The 14,769-nt window shown below is 43.3% G+C and overlaps 1 protein-coding gene across 1 annotated transcript; it reads right to left on the bottom strand.

The window, feature by feature from the left end:
* Positions 1-6,497: 6,497 nt before the first annotated feature.
* On the bottom strand, positions 6,498-7,442 carry LOC140896740 (olfactory receptor 13G1-like). The gene is given in 1 exon segment (XM_073308788.1): positions 6,498-7,442. A coding segment is annotated over 1 exon segment (945 nt).
* Positions 7,443-14,769: the final 7,327 nt, after the last annotated feature.

Raw genomic sequence — 14,769 nt, 5'->3', positions numbered from 1 at the left:
TATTAGTAGTAGTGTAGCACCTAAAACCCCAGCCTGAGATCAGGTTTCTTTTCTACTGTCCACAGTACAGAAACATAGTAAGAGACAGCCCCTGCACCAAAGTGCTTGCAATCTAAATACAGAAGACAGACAAAGGGTAGGAGGGGAAACTGAGGCACGGTGTGAGGAAGTGACTTGCCCAGCTTCACACAGAAGGTCAGTGGTGGAGCCAGGAACAGAACCCAGGGCTTCCTGTTTACATTTTAGGAGAAGGGAAAAGTTGAGAGCTTGATGGTACCCTGGAATGAAAATTAACCAGCATGTTTACATCATCCATCATTGTTATTCATTATTACAGCAACTAGAGGTCCAAATCAAGCTCAAGGCCCTATTGAGCTCTGCACTGTAGGAACACACAGTGAGAAACAGTCCATGACCCAAAGACAAGAAAGACAAAGTGTGGGAGGGGAAAGAAAGGCACAGAGGAATCAACAATGCTCCCATGAGTATGACAGTCATTGAAACACAGGAGGTGTCATAAATATAAAGGGAAGGGTAAACCCCTTTAAAATCCCTCCTGGCCAGAGGAAAAATCCTCTCATCTGTAAAGGGTTAAGAAGCTAAAGGTAACCTCGCTGGCACCTGACCAAAATGACCAATGAGGAGACAAGATACTTTCAAAAGCTGGGAGGAGGGAGAAAAACAAAGTGTCTGTGTCTGTCTGTAGGATGCTTTTGCTGGGGACAGAACAGGAATGGAGTCTTAGAACTTAGTAAGTAATCTAGCTAGGTATGTGTTAGATTATGATTTCTTTAAATGGCTGAGAAAATAGCTGTGCTGAATAGAATGACTATTCATAGAATCATAGAATCATAGAATATCAGGGTTGGAAGGGACCCCAGAAGGTCATCTAGTCCAACCCCCTGCTCAAAGCAGGACCAATTCCCAGTTAAATCATCCCAGCCAGGGCTTTGTCAAGCCTGACCTTAAAAACCTCTAAGGAAGGAGATTCTACCACCTCCCTAGGTAACGCATTCCAGTGTTTCACCACCCTCTTAGTGAAAAAGTTTTTCCTAATATCCAATCTAAACCTCCCCCACTGCAACTTGAGACCATTACTCCTCGTTCTGTCATCTGCTACCATTGAGAACAGTCTAGAGCCATCCTCTTTGGAACCCCCTTTCAGGTAGTTGAAAGCAGCTATCAAATCCCCCCTCATTCTTCTCTTCTGCAGGCTAAACAATCCCAGCTCCCTCAGCCTCTCCTCATAACTCATGTGTTCCAGTCCCCTAATCATTTTTGTTGCCCTTCGCTGGACTCTCTCCAATTTATCCACATCCTTCTTGAAGTGTGGGGCCCAAAACTGGACACAGTACTCCAGATGAGGCCTCACCAATGTCGAATAGAGGGGAACGATCACATCCCTCGATCTGCTCGCTATGCCCCTACTTATACATCCCAAAATGCCATTGGCCTTCTTGGCAACAAGGGCACACTGCTGACTCATATCCAGCTTCTCGTCCACTGTCACCCCTAGGTCCTTTTCTGCAGAACTGCTGCCTAGCCATTCGGTCCCTAGTCTGTAGCTGTGCATTGGGTTCTTCCGTCCTAAGTGCAGGACCCTGCACTTATCCTTATTGAACCTCATCAGATTCCTTTTGGCCCAATCTTCCAATTGGTCTAGGTCCTTCTGTATCCTATCCCTCCCCTCCAGCGTATCTACCACTCCTCCCAGTTTAGTATCATCCGCAAATTTGCTGAGAGTGCAATCCACACCATCCTCCAGATCATTTATGAAGATATTGAATAAAACCGGCCCCAGGACCGACCCTTGGGGCACTCCACTTGATACCGGCTGCCAACTAGACATGGAGCCATTGATCACTACCCGTTGAGCCCGACAATTTAGCCAGCTTTCTACCCACCTTATAGTGCATTCATCCAGCCCATACTTCCTTAACTTGCTGACAAGAATACTATGGGAGACCGTGTCAAAAGCTTTGCTAAAGTCAAGAAACAATACATCCACTGCTTTCCCTTCATCCACAGAACCAGTAATCTCATCATAAAAGGCGATTAGATTAGTCAGGCATGACCTTCCCTTGGTGAATCCATGCTGGCTGTTCCTGATCACTTTCCTCTCATGCAAGTGCTTCAGGATTGATTCTTTGAGGACCTGCTCCATGATTTTTCCAGGGACTGAGGTGAGGCTGACTGGCCTGTAGTTCCCAGGATCTTCCTTCTTCCCTTTTTTAAAGATTGGCACTACATTAGCCTTTTTCCAGTCATCCGGGACTTCCCCGGTTCGCCACGAGTTTTCAAAGATAATGGCCAGTGGCTCTGCAATCACAGCCGCCAATTCCTTCAGCACTCTCGGATGCAACTCGTCCGGCCCCATGGACTTGTGCACGTCCAGCTTTTCTAAATAGTCCCTAACCGCCTCTATCTCCACAGAGGGCTGGCCATCTCTTCCGCATTTTGTGATGCCCAGCGCAGCAGTCTGGGAGCTGACCTTGTTAGTGAAAACAGAGGCAAAAAAAGCATTGAGTACATTAGCTTTTTCCACATCCTCTGTCACTAGGTTGCCTCCCTCATTCAGTAAGGGGCCCACACATTCCTTGGCTTTCTTCTTGTTGCCAACATACCTGAAGAAACCCTTCTTGTTACTCTTGACATCTCTGGCTAGCTGCAGCTCCAGGTGCGATTTGGCCCTCCTGATAACATTCCTACATGCCCGAGCAATATTTTTATACTCTTCCCTGGTCATATGTCCAACCTTCCACTTCTTGTAAGCTTCTTTTTTATGTTTAAGATCCGCTAGGATTTCACCATTAAGCCAAGTTGGTCGCCTGCCATATTTACTATTCTTTCGACTCATCGGGATGGTTTGTCCCTGTAACCTCAACAGGGATTCCTTGAAATACAGCCAGCTCTCCTGGACTCCTTTCCCCTTCAAGTTAGTCCCCCAGGGGATCCTGGCCATCCGTTCCCTGAGGGAGTCGAAGTCTGCTTTCCTGAAGTCCAGGGTCCGTATCCTGCTGCTTACCTTTTATTCCTCTCTGTGTGTCTTTTTTGTAACTTAAGGTTTTACCTAGAGGGATTCTCTATGTTTTGAATCTAATTACCCTGTAAGGTATTTACCATCCTGATTTTACAGAGATGATTCTTTTTTACTTCTATTAAAAGTCTTCTTGTAAGGAAACTGAATGTTTTTTTCATTGTTCTAAGATCCAAGGGTTTGGGTCTGTGGTCACCTATGCAAATTGGTGAGGATTTTTACCAAACCTTCCCCAGGAAGTGGGGTGCAAGGGTTGGGAGGATTTTGGGGGGAAAGATGTTTCCAAACTCCGTTTTTTCAGGAACCCAGATAAAGTTTGGTGGTGGCAGTGGAAGTCCAAGGGGAAAGGGTAAAATTAGTTTGTACCTCGGGGAACTTTTAACCTAAGCTGGTAAAAGTAAGCTTAGGAGGTTTTCATGCAGGTCCCCACATCTGTACCCTAGAGTTCAGAGTGGGGAAGGAACCTTGACAGGAGGAGTGATGGGAGGTCATATATTCCTAGATTTCAAGATCAGAATGGACCATTCAATCATCCAGACCTCTGGTATATCACAGGCCATTTGACTTCTCCCAGGTGCCCATCTACTGAGCCTTTAGTTAGATTAAAACTTTACAGTTCTCAGGGGTACCCAGGGCAGTGAGGCAACTCACTACCACTTGCCCTGAGCGTGTTTGTGCCAGCCATGGGTCAACTCCCCAATGCCACTGACCACGGGCAACACAAGCCACTCCCCTCTTAGCGTTCTCAGCTCTGCTGTCCCTCGGCAGGTCAGTGATAAACATACTCCCCCTGGAGTGTCCAGCCCTGGTGCACTTGGTACTAGCAGTATTCATAGGTTCATTGCGCCCAAATGAACAATATTCCACAGCTTCCTAGTTAAACCTTAGATCAACCAAGCCAATGAATATGCAGCACTGAGATATATTGATAGTGACAACAAGTAAAAGTTTATTTAAAGATGCATAGAGATTTAAGTGGTAGCCAGTAGAAATATTGAAAACAAATGAGAACGAGGAGTAATCGTGGCACCTTAGAGACTAACAAATTTATGTGAGCATAAGCTTTTGTGGGCTAGAACCCACTTCATCAGATGCATAGAGTGGATCAGATGTATCTGATGAAGTGGGTTCTAGCCCACGAAAGCTTATGCCCAAATAAATTTGTTAGTCTCTAAGGTGCCACAAGTAATCCTTTTCTTTTTGCGGATACAGACTAACATGGCTACTACTCTGAAACCTGAACACAAATGGTTACATATAAAATAAAATCATAATATGCATTCTAGACTTACTTAATAAGATGCTCTCATCTGCAATAAAGTATTGCTCACCAGCACTTTTCAATCAAGCAGGCTGTGAGTCCTTTTTCATGAGAGAAAACATGCTGTCTGCCTCCCCCCTAGATAATGGATACTGTGTGTCTCCTTGCATTCTCCTCATATACCACCCTAATTCTTTGATCCTAGTAATAAACAGGACACCCTCCCGCTCTGTGTCTTTTCCTGCAGATATTGTGATCTCTTGTTGATTTTGTGGTCTTTATTATCTGGGGGCTGTGTATGGAAATTGACTTGTATTGTGAGGCATAAAGTACACAGTGACCAAAAGTAAATCCCAGGTATTTACTGCCCCTTCCTGAACAGAACCTGTTCAAGGTATGTCACTTCCTGATGGTCTGCATTTAATATTAAGGCTTTAAGAACATAATTTCTGGTATAGAAATAATACATACGTTCATTTCACAATGATGATGATGACCAGTGGGCTACTAGCTCTCAGTAGAGACCTTACATGCCTCCCTTTGTGGAATTCTTGTGCAAATACTGACCCACGATATCCCTGTAAAATTCTATATCCCCTGGTGCCCTTTGCCCATTGGCACAAAGGGGTTCCTAGGCTACAAAGACTAAACTGTGCAGCACAGGTAGAGAACAGCGGAGACCAAGTTGCCCTCAATTCCCAAGGTCTCTGCAACTGGAGGGAATGGATTAGGCAAGACATACCCACATGACCCCAGCCGGCGATTTACACCTGATGCTGCAAAGCTAGGAGAAAACATCCAACGTCCCTGCCTGTTTGACCTAGGGGAAAACTCCTTCCCCACCTTAGATCTGGGGGTACATTTGACCCTGAGAAAGTGAGCAAAACATGGCATCTAGAAAGAGGCTTCTCTGTCTATGGAGGTTGTGGAAGCTCATTCACTGAAGGTTTTCAGAAAGAATCACCTGTCTTGGATGATTTAGACACAACACATCCTGATTTTGGCAGGGGGTTAGATTAGATGAACCTTGTGATCCCTTCTAACCCTATGGTTCTCTGCACATCCTCGGAGCACTGGTCCACCCTGTCTCCAGTTGTAGCCAATCTCTGATTCTTCAGAGTAAGGCAAACAAACAAAGAAAATCCCAGAACACCTCTGAACTACTATGCACTGGGGGGAGAGGGGAATTCCTTTCTGATCTCTGCAGGCCACTGGCTGAAGCCTGAGATTGAATTATAGTCATTTTCTTAATACAGAGCTGCAAGTGTTATGTATGCATTGAGGGCAATTCCGAGCTTCCTGTTCAGTCCATGGCTCGTGAAGGAAGAGGATGAACAGGGGACTCAGAATCACAGATTCCAATGCCAGACAGGACCATAACAGTCTGAACCCCACATGCACTGGCCATAGACTTTCCCTCAGAAGCTGGATTGAAAAAAAAATCTTCCAAAAAGATATCTAAATGAGGCTCAGCCATCTCCCCTGACAAGCTGTCCCAATGTTTAATCACCTTCACAGCGAAGAAATTGCATCTTATTTCAAGGTTGAATTTGTCCAGCTTTCACTTCCAGCCCTTGGATCCTGTTATGACTTGTCAGCCAGGTTGAAAAGCCTCCACTAACTATCTGATATCTTATCAATGTGTAAATTCCTAGACAGTGTGATCAATTCACCTCTCAACCTTCTCTTTGATAAGCTAGGTAAATTGAGCTCTGTTACACTCTCATCATAAGACTTATTCTCCAGCCCCTACATACATTTTCTGGCCCTCTTTTGAACTTTCTCTGGTATTTCCAGATCCTTTCTGAAGTGTGGACGCCAGAACTGGATGCAATATTTCAACCATGATCTCACAAATGTTGTGTACAGAGGCAAGATCACTTCCCCACATTTTTATACATCCGAGCATCAGATTAGCCCTTTTTGCCCCCGCATCACACTGAAAGCTCATGTTGAGACAATTACCTGTGATGATCTCTATATCCTTCTCTGAGTCACTGCTTTCCACGAGAGCCTCTCCCAACCTGCATTCTTTGTTCCCCGATGTATTACAGGGATATCCAGCAAATCATCAACAATGGAATATAAATTGTATTCTATTTGAAAAGTAAATACAATAGCAAGAACTTTCAAGTACAAATCACACTTATCAGTATAGTGCATAAATACTATACTTATAAGTAGGATAGATAGATTAGATTAGATAATATTATTGTCTTTGAAATAGCCCAAGTCTCCTTTCACTTTTCTTAGATCCTCTTTGACCTCATTGTTTTTCAGAGAGTATATGATAGGGTTGAGCACTGGAGTTATAACCGAATATAGGATAATGATCACTGTGTCTCTGTCCGGAGAGTAGGCTGAGGAGGGGTGTATATAGGTGTACATGGCTGTGGAGTAGTACAAGCTGACCACTATAAGGTGGGAGGAGCAGGTGGAGAAGGCTTTCTTCTTGCCTTCTGTGGAGCGAATCTTCAAGATAGTTCTCAGGATGAAATAATAGGACATTAAAGTTATCACACAGCTCCCCATCCCAAAGACTGCATCAGCCAGAAAAATCAGGGTTTCACTGAGGCTGGTGTCTGAGCAGGAGAGTTTTAGAAATGGTGGCAATTCACAAAAGAAATGGTTGATGACGTTTGCTTCGCAGAAAGAAAGCTGGAGCACAAATCCAGTGTGGACTGCAGAATTGGCCACCCCGACTATCCATATGCCAGCAATTAACCCAACACAAACCTCCTTCCTCATGATGATGGTGTAATGCAAAGGGTGGCAGATAGCAATATAGAGGTCAAAAGCCATGGCAGCAAGGACCAGAACTTCACTTACCAGAGTCCAAGTGAAGAGACAGATCTGTGCAATGCAACCTAAGAAGGCAATGGTCTTCCTGTGCTCCAGAAGGTTCTGCAGCATTTTGGGGATGGACACTGAGATGGATAAGGTTTATCAAGGACAAGTTGATGAGCAAGAGTACATAGGGGTATGAAGCCTGCTGCTAGTAGTAATAGTGAGGACGATGAGGAGGTTTCCCACGAGGGCGGCCATGTAGATGAAGGTGAATACCACAAAGAGGAACATCTGATATTCAAGGAAACTGGACAGACCCACCAAGATGAACTCTGTGACAGAGGATTGGTTCTTCATTTCCGAATCTCCGCTACTCCTCACCTGTTAGGGTGACCAGACAGCAAGTGTGAAAAATCGGGATGGGGCGGGGGGGGTAATAGGAGCCTATATAAGAAAAAGACCCAAAAATCGGGACTGTCCCTATAAAATTGGGACATCTGGTCACCCTATCTGTCTATATAAATCATCTCACTGGTCCAGACCCTCAGCTGATGTAAATAAGTGTAGCTTTAAGGAAACCCAGAAGCCAAAGGAAAGACACTGATTTGCACCAGTTGTGGATTTGGTCCATTCATTCCAATAAAGCAATGTCAGTTTACACCAGCTGGGGGCCTGGCTAATTGATTTCAATACAGCTACACCAATTCCTACCAGCTGGCCAGCTGGCCCAGTGACTTAGAAGAACCTAGTACATATAAGAAGTAACTGCAGTGAAATTAATGGAGTTTCACCGAAATCAACATAGGGAGATAAGAACAAGGCACATTACACCACAAATTTTAAAAGTATCCATAACACAATGAAGGGACTAGAGCTAGTTTCAAGTAGCACTTTGTGGAACAGATACATACCAAGGCCAGAAGGGACCACTGTGATCATTCAGTCTGACCTCCTGTATAACACAGGTGATAGCACTCCCTACAAACAATTCCTATAGGAAAACTTTTAGGGGAAAAAATCTTGATTTTAAAAATGATCAGTGATGGAGAATCCACCATGACCCTTGGTAAATTGTTCCTATTGTTCATTATCTTTATTGATAAAAACATTACTCTTTTTTTCCACCTCCCTCTCCGTTTTAAACCAATGATCTCTGTCCACTTGACTAAGGAGTAATTTATGATTTACACCAAGGTGAGTAAGAGGAAAATCAGGCCCCGTCTCATTGAAAAGGGTGTATAGCAATATTTCTTCTGGAGAGGTCAATCATTTGAACTAGAGATATCAGCTAGAATTTTTGAGGGAGACTAAAGAGGAAGGCACCAAATCCCATTGACAAGAAATCCCAGTCTATACACACTGACTCCACATGTTAGCTGAGTCTGTCTACTCCACTGATCTATCTATCTATCTATCTGTCTATCTGTCTATCATTTCGAATACAGAACATTAATTCTATTAAAATAGATGTGAATAAGTAGCTGTGCAAATTTACAATAGTGCACTATTTGGCTGTCTATATCTGAAGCTGAATTAACTATTTTAAAAAAACTTGAAAAATAATTGAATTCCTCAATATTTAAATAACATGTCCAGACAAGCAAAAATAAACCAGTATAGATAATATATGACAATTATAAAAGTCTTAAGCTATAACAGCATAGAGATATTACATGGTAGCCATACAGAGATAGCTAAATAGCTAGAAAGATTGAAATAGGTCAAAACCTTAGCTAGCTAGCTAGAAATAAATAAATGCAGTTTTGTTCTAGCCATATTGGTCCCAGATATCAGTGAGAAAAGGTGGGTGAGGTAATATATTTTATTAAACCATTTTCTTAAATCTTTTTTCTTTTATTTATCTTTTATTAGCTTCTGTTGGTGAGAGGGAGCAACAGAAGCTGGTTCAATAAAATATATTACCTCACCCACTTTGTCTCTTAGATGGATCGATAGATAGATAGATAGATAGATAGATAGATAGATAGATAGATAGATAGATAGATAGATAGATAGATAGAAGTTCAAATTCTGCAGTAATTAGATAAGTAGAAGAAAGAAAGAAAGAAAGAAAGAAAGAAAGAAAGAAAGAAAGAAAGAAAGAAAGAAAGAAAGAAAGAAAGAAAGAAAGAAAGAAAGAAAGCCTCTATTCCAATTCATTTATGACAGTTCAATGAATGATGATTTATCTTTAATGTATGAAAATGCATAAATGGCACTACCCTTTGAATTAGATAATTCAGTCTCCTTAGCTCTACTTGTCTTTGAACTGCTTTAAATTCGCTACAGCTGGGAAGAGCTTTCTACTTCTTCTATTAGGCAGATGGCTGGATTTAAAGAGTTGTGTTTACTGTTGTCACAGCCCTTTCATGGATTTGAAGATTCCTAGGCCAGAAGGGACCATTGCAATCATCTACTCTGACCTCTGCACAACACAGGCCAGAGTGTGTCTCCCAAATTTACTATGGTCACCCCATCCGTGTTCAGCAATCAATGATCAGCATCACAATGCTTGTTAAATAACCTCCCAGTGCTATTAGAAGAGCGTGACTTATGTATCCTTTAGATGTTAATTATCTAAAGGCACCACTGATCTAGTGTTTTAATTGCTTATGTTACCTTTGGTGTCATGAACAAAATACCAAATTCCTTGGAGAGAGAGAGAGAGAGAGAGAGAGAGAGAGAGTATTTTACTATGTCCTTCCTTAGGAAAAGCTCTAATTCATAGATTCATCAAGTTTCAGGGCAGAAGGGACCATCTGATCATCTACTCTGACCTCCTATACATCATATGTCATTACATTTCATTCAGTTACCCCTGAACTAAGCCCAATAACTTGAGTTTGAGTAAAGCATCTTCCCAAATGGCAGCCATTCTGGATCTGAAGACATCCAGAGATGGAGAATCCACCACTTCCCTGGGTAGTTTGTTCCAATGGGTAATCACCCTCCCTGTGATTTGCACCTCAAGAAGTCAAAGGAGATGCACGGACTTATGTAAGATGCGGATTTGTCCATGTGCAAGGAAGCTCATAGCCCAGTGTGGTGTCAGTGCAGACTCAGTCAACTGGGCTCCCATATCGGCACCCGTGCATGGCACAGTGCACTGGCAGCTCCTTGGGTCACGATGGAGAAGTAGGGGTGACATGTTAGAGAAGTAGGGATGACATCAATGGTACCATTTGTTACTCCAGCCATCATCTGCATCAGCACTCTGGACTCGGTGAATATTCCCAGAAGGCAGCCGGGCAACTCAAGCTTGGAGCGGGGAATGGAGTTATATAAGCAAACTTTCAAAAGAGTCCTTTAAATCCAGTGAACATAAAAACATAAGAATGGCCATACTGGGACAGACCAAAGGTCTAGTCCAGTATCCTGTGTTCCAACAGTGTCCAATGCCAGGTGCTCCAGAGGGAATGAACAGAACAAGTAAATAATCAAGTGATCCATCCCGTCGCCCATTCCCAGCTTCTGGCAAACAGAGGCTGGGACACCATCCCTACCCATCCTAGCTAATAGCCATTGATGGATCTATCCTCCATAAAATTATCTAATTCTTTTTTGAACCCTGTTCTGGCTGCCCAACTTGAGACACATCAAAAGCCAATTTCCAGCAACACCCACTGGCTTAAGTGGAAGGTTTAAGTCCTATATTACCACTAATATGCAATGAAACCTCAAAGGCCTTCCCCAGACCTTACCCCTGGACTTCTCCAAATGAGGTCAGTGGGCAAACTCTGAGAGCCTTCTTCAGGTCTCACAGACCCCTTCCTCAGAATTCACTTGGTCAAACCCTCATGGAGAGCTTGAAGGTTGAGATTTGTAGCAGCTGATCTGGGACGCAATTATAAAAGAGGATAATATAATTAATGTCAATCAACATGGGTTCATGGAAAATAGATCCTGTAAAACTAACTTGACATCCTTTTTTGATAAGATGACAAGTTTGTTGACAAAGGTAATAATCTGGATGTAATGGACTTCTGTAAGGCATTTTACTTGATACCACATGACATTTTCATTAAAAAACTAGAAAGATATAAAATTAGCCTGCCACATATTAAATGGAATAAAAGCTAGCTAACTGAGGTCTCAGAATATAAATATAACAGGGGAAGCATTATCAAATAGGTACATTTTTAGAGAGGCCCCATGGGGATCAGTTCTTGGCCCTAAGCTATTTAATCTTTTTATTAATGACCTGGACAAAAACATAAAATCATCATTAATTTTCAGGTGACAAAACATTTGGGAGAATGGTAAATAATGAAGAGGATAGGTCACTGATACTGAGTGAGCTGGATCGCTTGGTATACTGGGAGCAAGCAAATAATATGATTTTTAATATGGCTAAATATAAATGTATACATTAGGAATGAAGAATGCCGGCCATATTTGCAAGTTAGATGACTATAACCTTGCAAGTAATGACTCTGACAAAGGTTTGGGGATAGTGGTGGATAATCAGATGAATATGAGCACCCAGGAGGTGGTGTAACCAAAATCACAAATGTAATCCTTGGATGCATAAACCAGGGGATCTCAAGCAGTTGTAGAGAAGTTATTTTACCACTGTATTTTGCACTCATGTAACTTCTGATGGAATATCATGTCCAGTTCTGGTGCCCACAATTCATGAGGGATGTTGATAAATTGGAGAGGGTTCAGAGAAGAGTCACAAGTATGATTAAAGGATAAGAGAACATGCCTTGTAGTGATAGACTCAAGGAGTTCCACCTGTTTATTTTAACAAATAAAAGGTTAAGGGGTGACTGGATTACAGTCTATAAGTACCTACATGGGGAACAAATATTTAATAATGGGCTCTTCAGTCTAGAAGAGAAAGGTATAATGGGATCCATTGGCTGGAAGTTGAAGCTAGACAAATTCAGATTGTGAACATTTTTAACAATAAGAGTAATTAACCATTGGAACAACATACCTAAGACTGTGGATTTACCATCACCGACAATTTTTAACTCAAGATTTGATATTTTTTTCTAAAACATCTGCTCTAGGGATTATTTCAAGGAAGTTCTATGGCCTGTGCTATACAAAAGGTCAGATTAGTGATCCCTTCTGGCCTTGTAATCTATTAATCTATAATCCTTGATTATAGACATAATTTAATTACAGGTCTGGGACCATGACTCTGAGGTGATGTATAAGCCAAGTATGGATTCTTCATAAAGTAAGGGAAAAAAGGAAATCTTCTCAACTTATTTGAAATATCTCGGAAGGATGCCCCAATTTATTGCATTGTAGATGATATACTACCTTTTCCTGTTGATCAAATGTGACAACTACCAGTGCAATCATTAAGCCAAACAATCAGTATGACCTGGGGACAGTCAGGGACATCAATTGGCATTGATGGAAAAATGCTTTCCCTGGACAATTCAGCAGAATAGACATTTGGACCTAGGATCAAAAGGAATTTTGCCAACTTAATGTAGAAAGTTTATTCATACTGATTTAGGTGACTCCCATTTACCTTCTCCTTTGAGGCCTTGTTTGAGAGTTAACTTTCATCCAGAATCACAAGGGATGCAAAATCTCCCGACAGAAGGCTACTACATATGAAGATGAATGAATCATAACACAGTCTCTGCATTTAAATTACAACTTGGTCCATTGTATTGGAGGTTTGAATGAGAGGTAAGAATCTTCTTGCTTGCTTGCTTTCTCATAATTCATGTTTCTAAATGAAGTTTTCTGACCTTTTTAGGCTGGCATTTCAAAGTTTCTAAGGGTATGTCTACACTACGGAATAAGGTCGAATTTATAGAAGTCGTTTTTTTAGAAATCGGTTTTATATATTCGAGTGTGTGTGTCCCCACAGAAAATGCTCTATGTGTATTAAGTGCATTAACTCGGCGGAGTGCTTCCACAGTACCGAGGCTAGAGTCGACTTCCAGAGCGTTGCACTATCCCACAGCTATCCCACAGTTCCCACAGTCTCCGCTGCCCACTGGAATTCTGGGTTGAGATCCCAATGCCTGATGGGGCTAAAACATTGTCGCGGGTGGTTCTGGGTACATATCGTCAGGCCCCCCTTCCCTCCCTCCCTCCATGAAAGCAAGGGCAGACAATCGTTTCGCGCCTTTTTTCCTGAGTTACCTGTGCAGACGCCATACCACGGCAAGCATGGAGCCCGCTCAGGTAACCGTCACCCTATGTCTCCTGGGTGCTGGCAGACGTGATACGGCATTGCTAGACAGTAGCAGCAACCCATTGCCTTCTGGCAGCAGATGGTGCAATACGACTGGTAGCCGTCCTCGTCATGTCCGAGGTGCTGGGCAGACATGGGCGCAGGGACTAAATTTGGAGTGACTTGACCAGGTCATTCTCTTTAGTCCTGCAGTCAGTCCTATTGAACTGTCTTATTCTGAGCAGGCAGGTGATACGGATTGCTAGCAGTCCTATTGTATCATCTTCTGTCGGGCAGGCAAGAGATAAGGATGGCTAGCAGTCCTACTGCACCATCTTCTGCTGAGCAGCCATGAGATGTGGATGGCATGCAGTCCTTCTGCACCGTCTGCTGCCAGCCAATGATGTAAAAGATAGATGAAGTGGATCAAAACAAGAAATAGACCAGATTTGTTTTGTACTCATTTGCCTCCTCCCCCGTCTAGGGGACTCATTCCTCTAGGTCACACTGCAGTCACTCACAGAGAAGGTGCAGCGAGGTAAATCTAGCCATGTATCAATCAGAGGCCAGGATAACCTCCTCGTTCCAATAAGAACAATAACTTAGGTGCACTGTTTTTTATTGGAACCCTCCGTGAAGTCCTGCCTGAAATACTCCTTGATGTAAAGCCACCCCCTTTGTTGATTTTAGCTCCCTGAAGCCAACCCTGTAAGCCGTGTCGTCAGTCGCCCCCTCCCTCCATCAGAGCAACGGCAGACAATTGTTCCGTGCCTTTTTTCTGTGCGGATGCCATACCAAGGCAAGCATGGAGGCCGCTCAGCTCACTTTGGCAATTAGGAGCACATTAAACACGACATGCATTATCCAGCAGTATATGCATCACCAGAACCTGGCAAAGTGATACCGGGCGAGGAGGCGACGTCAGCACGGTCACGTGAGTGATCAGGACATGGACACAGATTTCTCTGAAAGCATGGGCCCTGCCAATGCATGCATCATGGTGCTAATGGGGCAGGTTCATGCTGTGGAACACCGATTCTGGACTCGGGAAACAAGCACAGACTGGTGGGACTGCATAGTGTTGCAGGTCTGGGACGATTCCCAGTGGCTGCGAAACTTTCGCATGCGTAAGGACACTTTCATGGAACTTTGTGACTTGCTTTCCCCTGCTCTGAGGCGCATGAATACCAAGATGAGAGCAGCCCTCACAGTTGAGAAGCGAGTGGCGATAGCCCTGTGGAAGCTTGCAACGCCAGACAGCTACCGGTCAGTTGGGAATCAATTTGGAGTGGGCAAATCTACTGTGGGGGCTGCTGTGATGCAAGTAGCCCACGCAATCAAAGATCTGCTGATATCAAGGGTAGTGACCCTGGGAAATGTGCAGATCATAGTGGATGGCTTTGCTGCAATGGGATTCCCTAACTGTGGTGGGGCCATAGACAGAACCCATATCCCTATCTAGGCACCGGAGCACCAAGCCGCCGAGTACATAAACCGCAAGGGGTACTTTTCGATAGTGCTGCAAGCTCTGGT

Source organism: Lepidochelys kempii, chromosome 13 (genome assembly GCF_965140265.1).
Source record: "Lepidochelys kempii isolate rLepKem1 chromosome 13, rLepKem1.hap2, whole genome shotgun sequence".
In the NCBI taxonomy this organism is placed as follows: domain Eukaryota; kingdom Metazoa; phylum Chordata; order Testudines; family Cheloniidae; genus Lepidochelys; species Lepidochelys kempii.
Note: the sequence above shows the minus strand (reverse complement) of the source record. Positions and strands in the feature narration are given on the sequence as shown.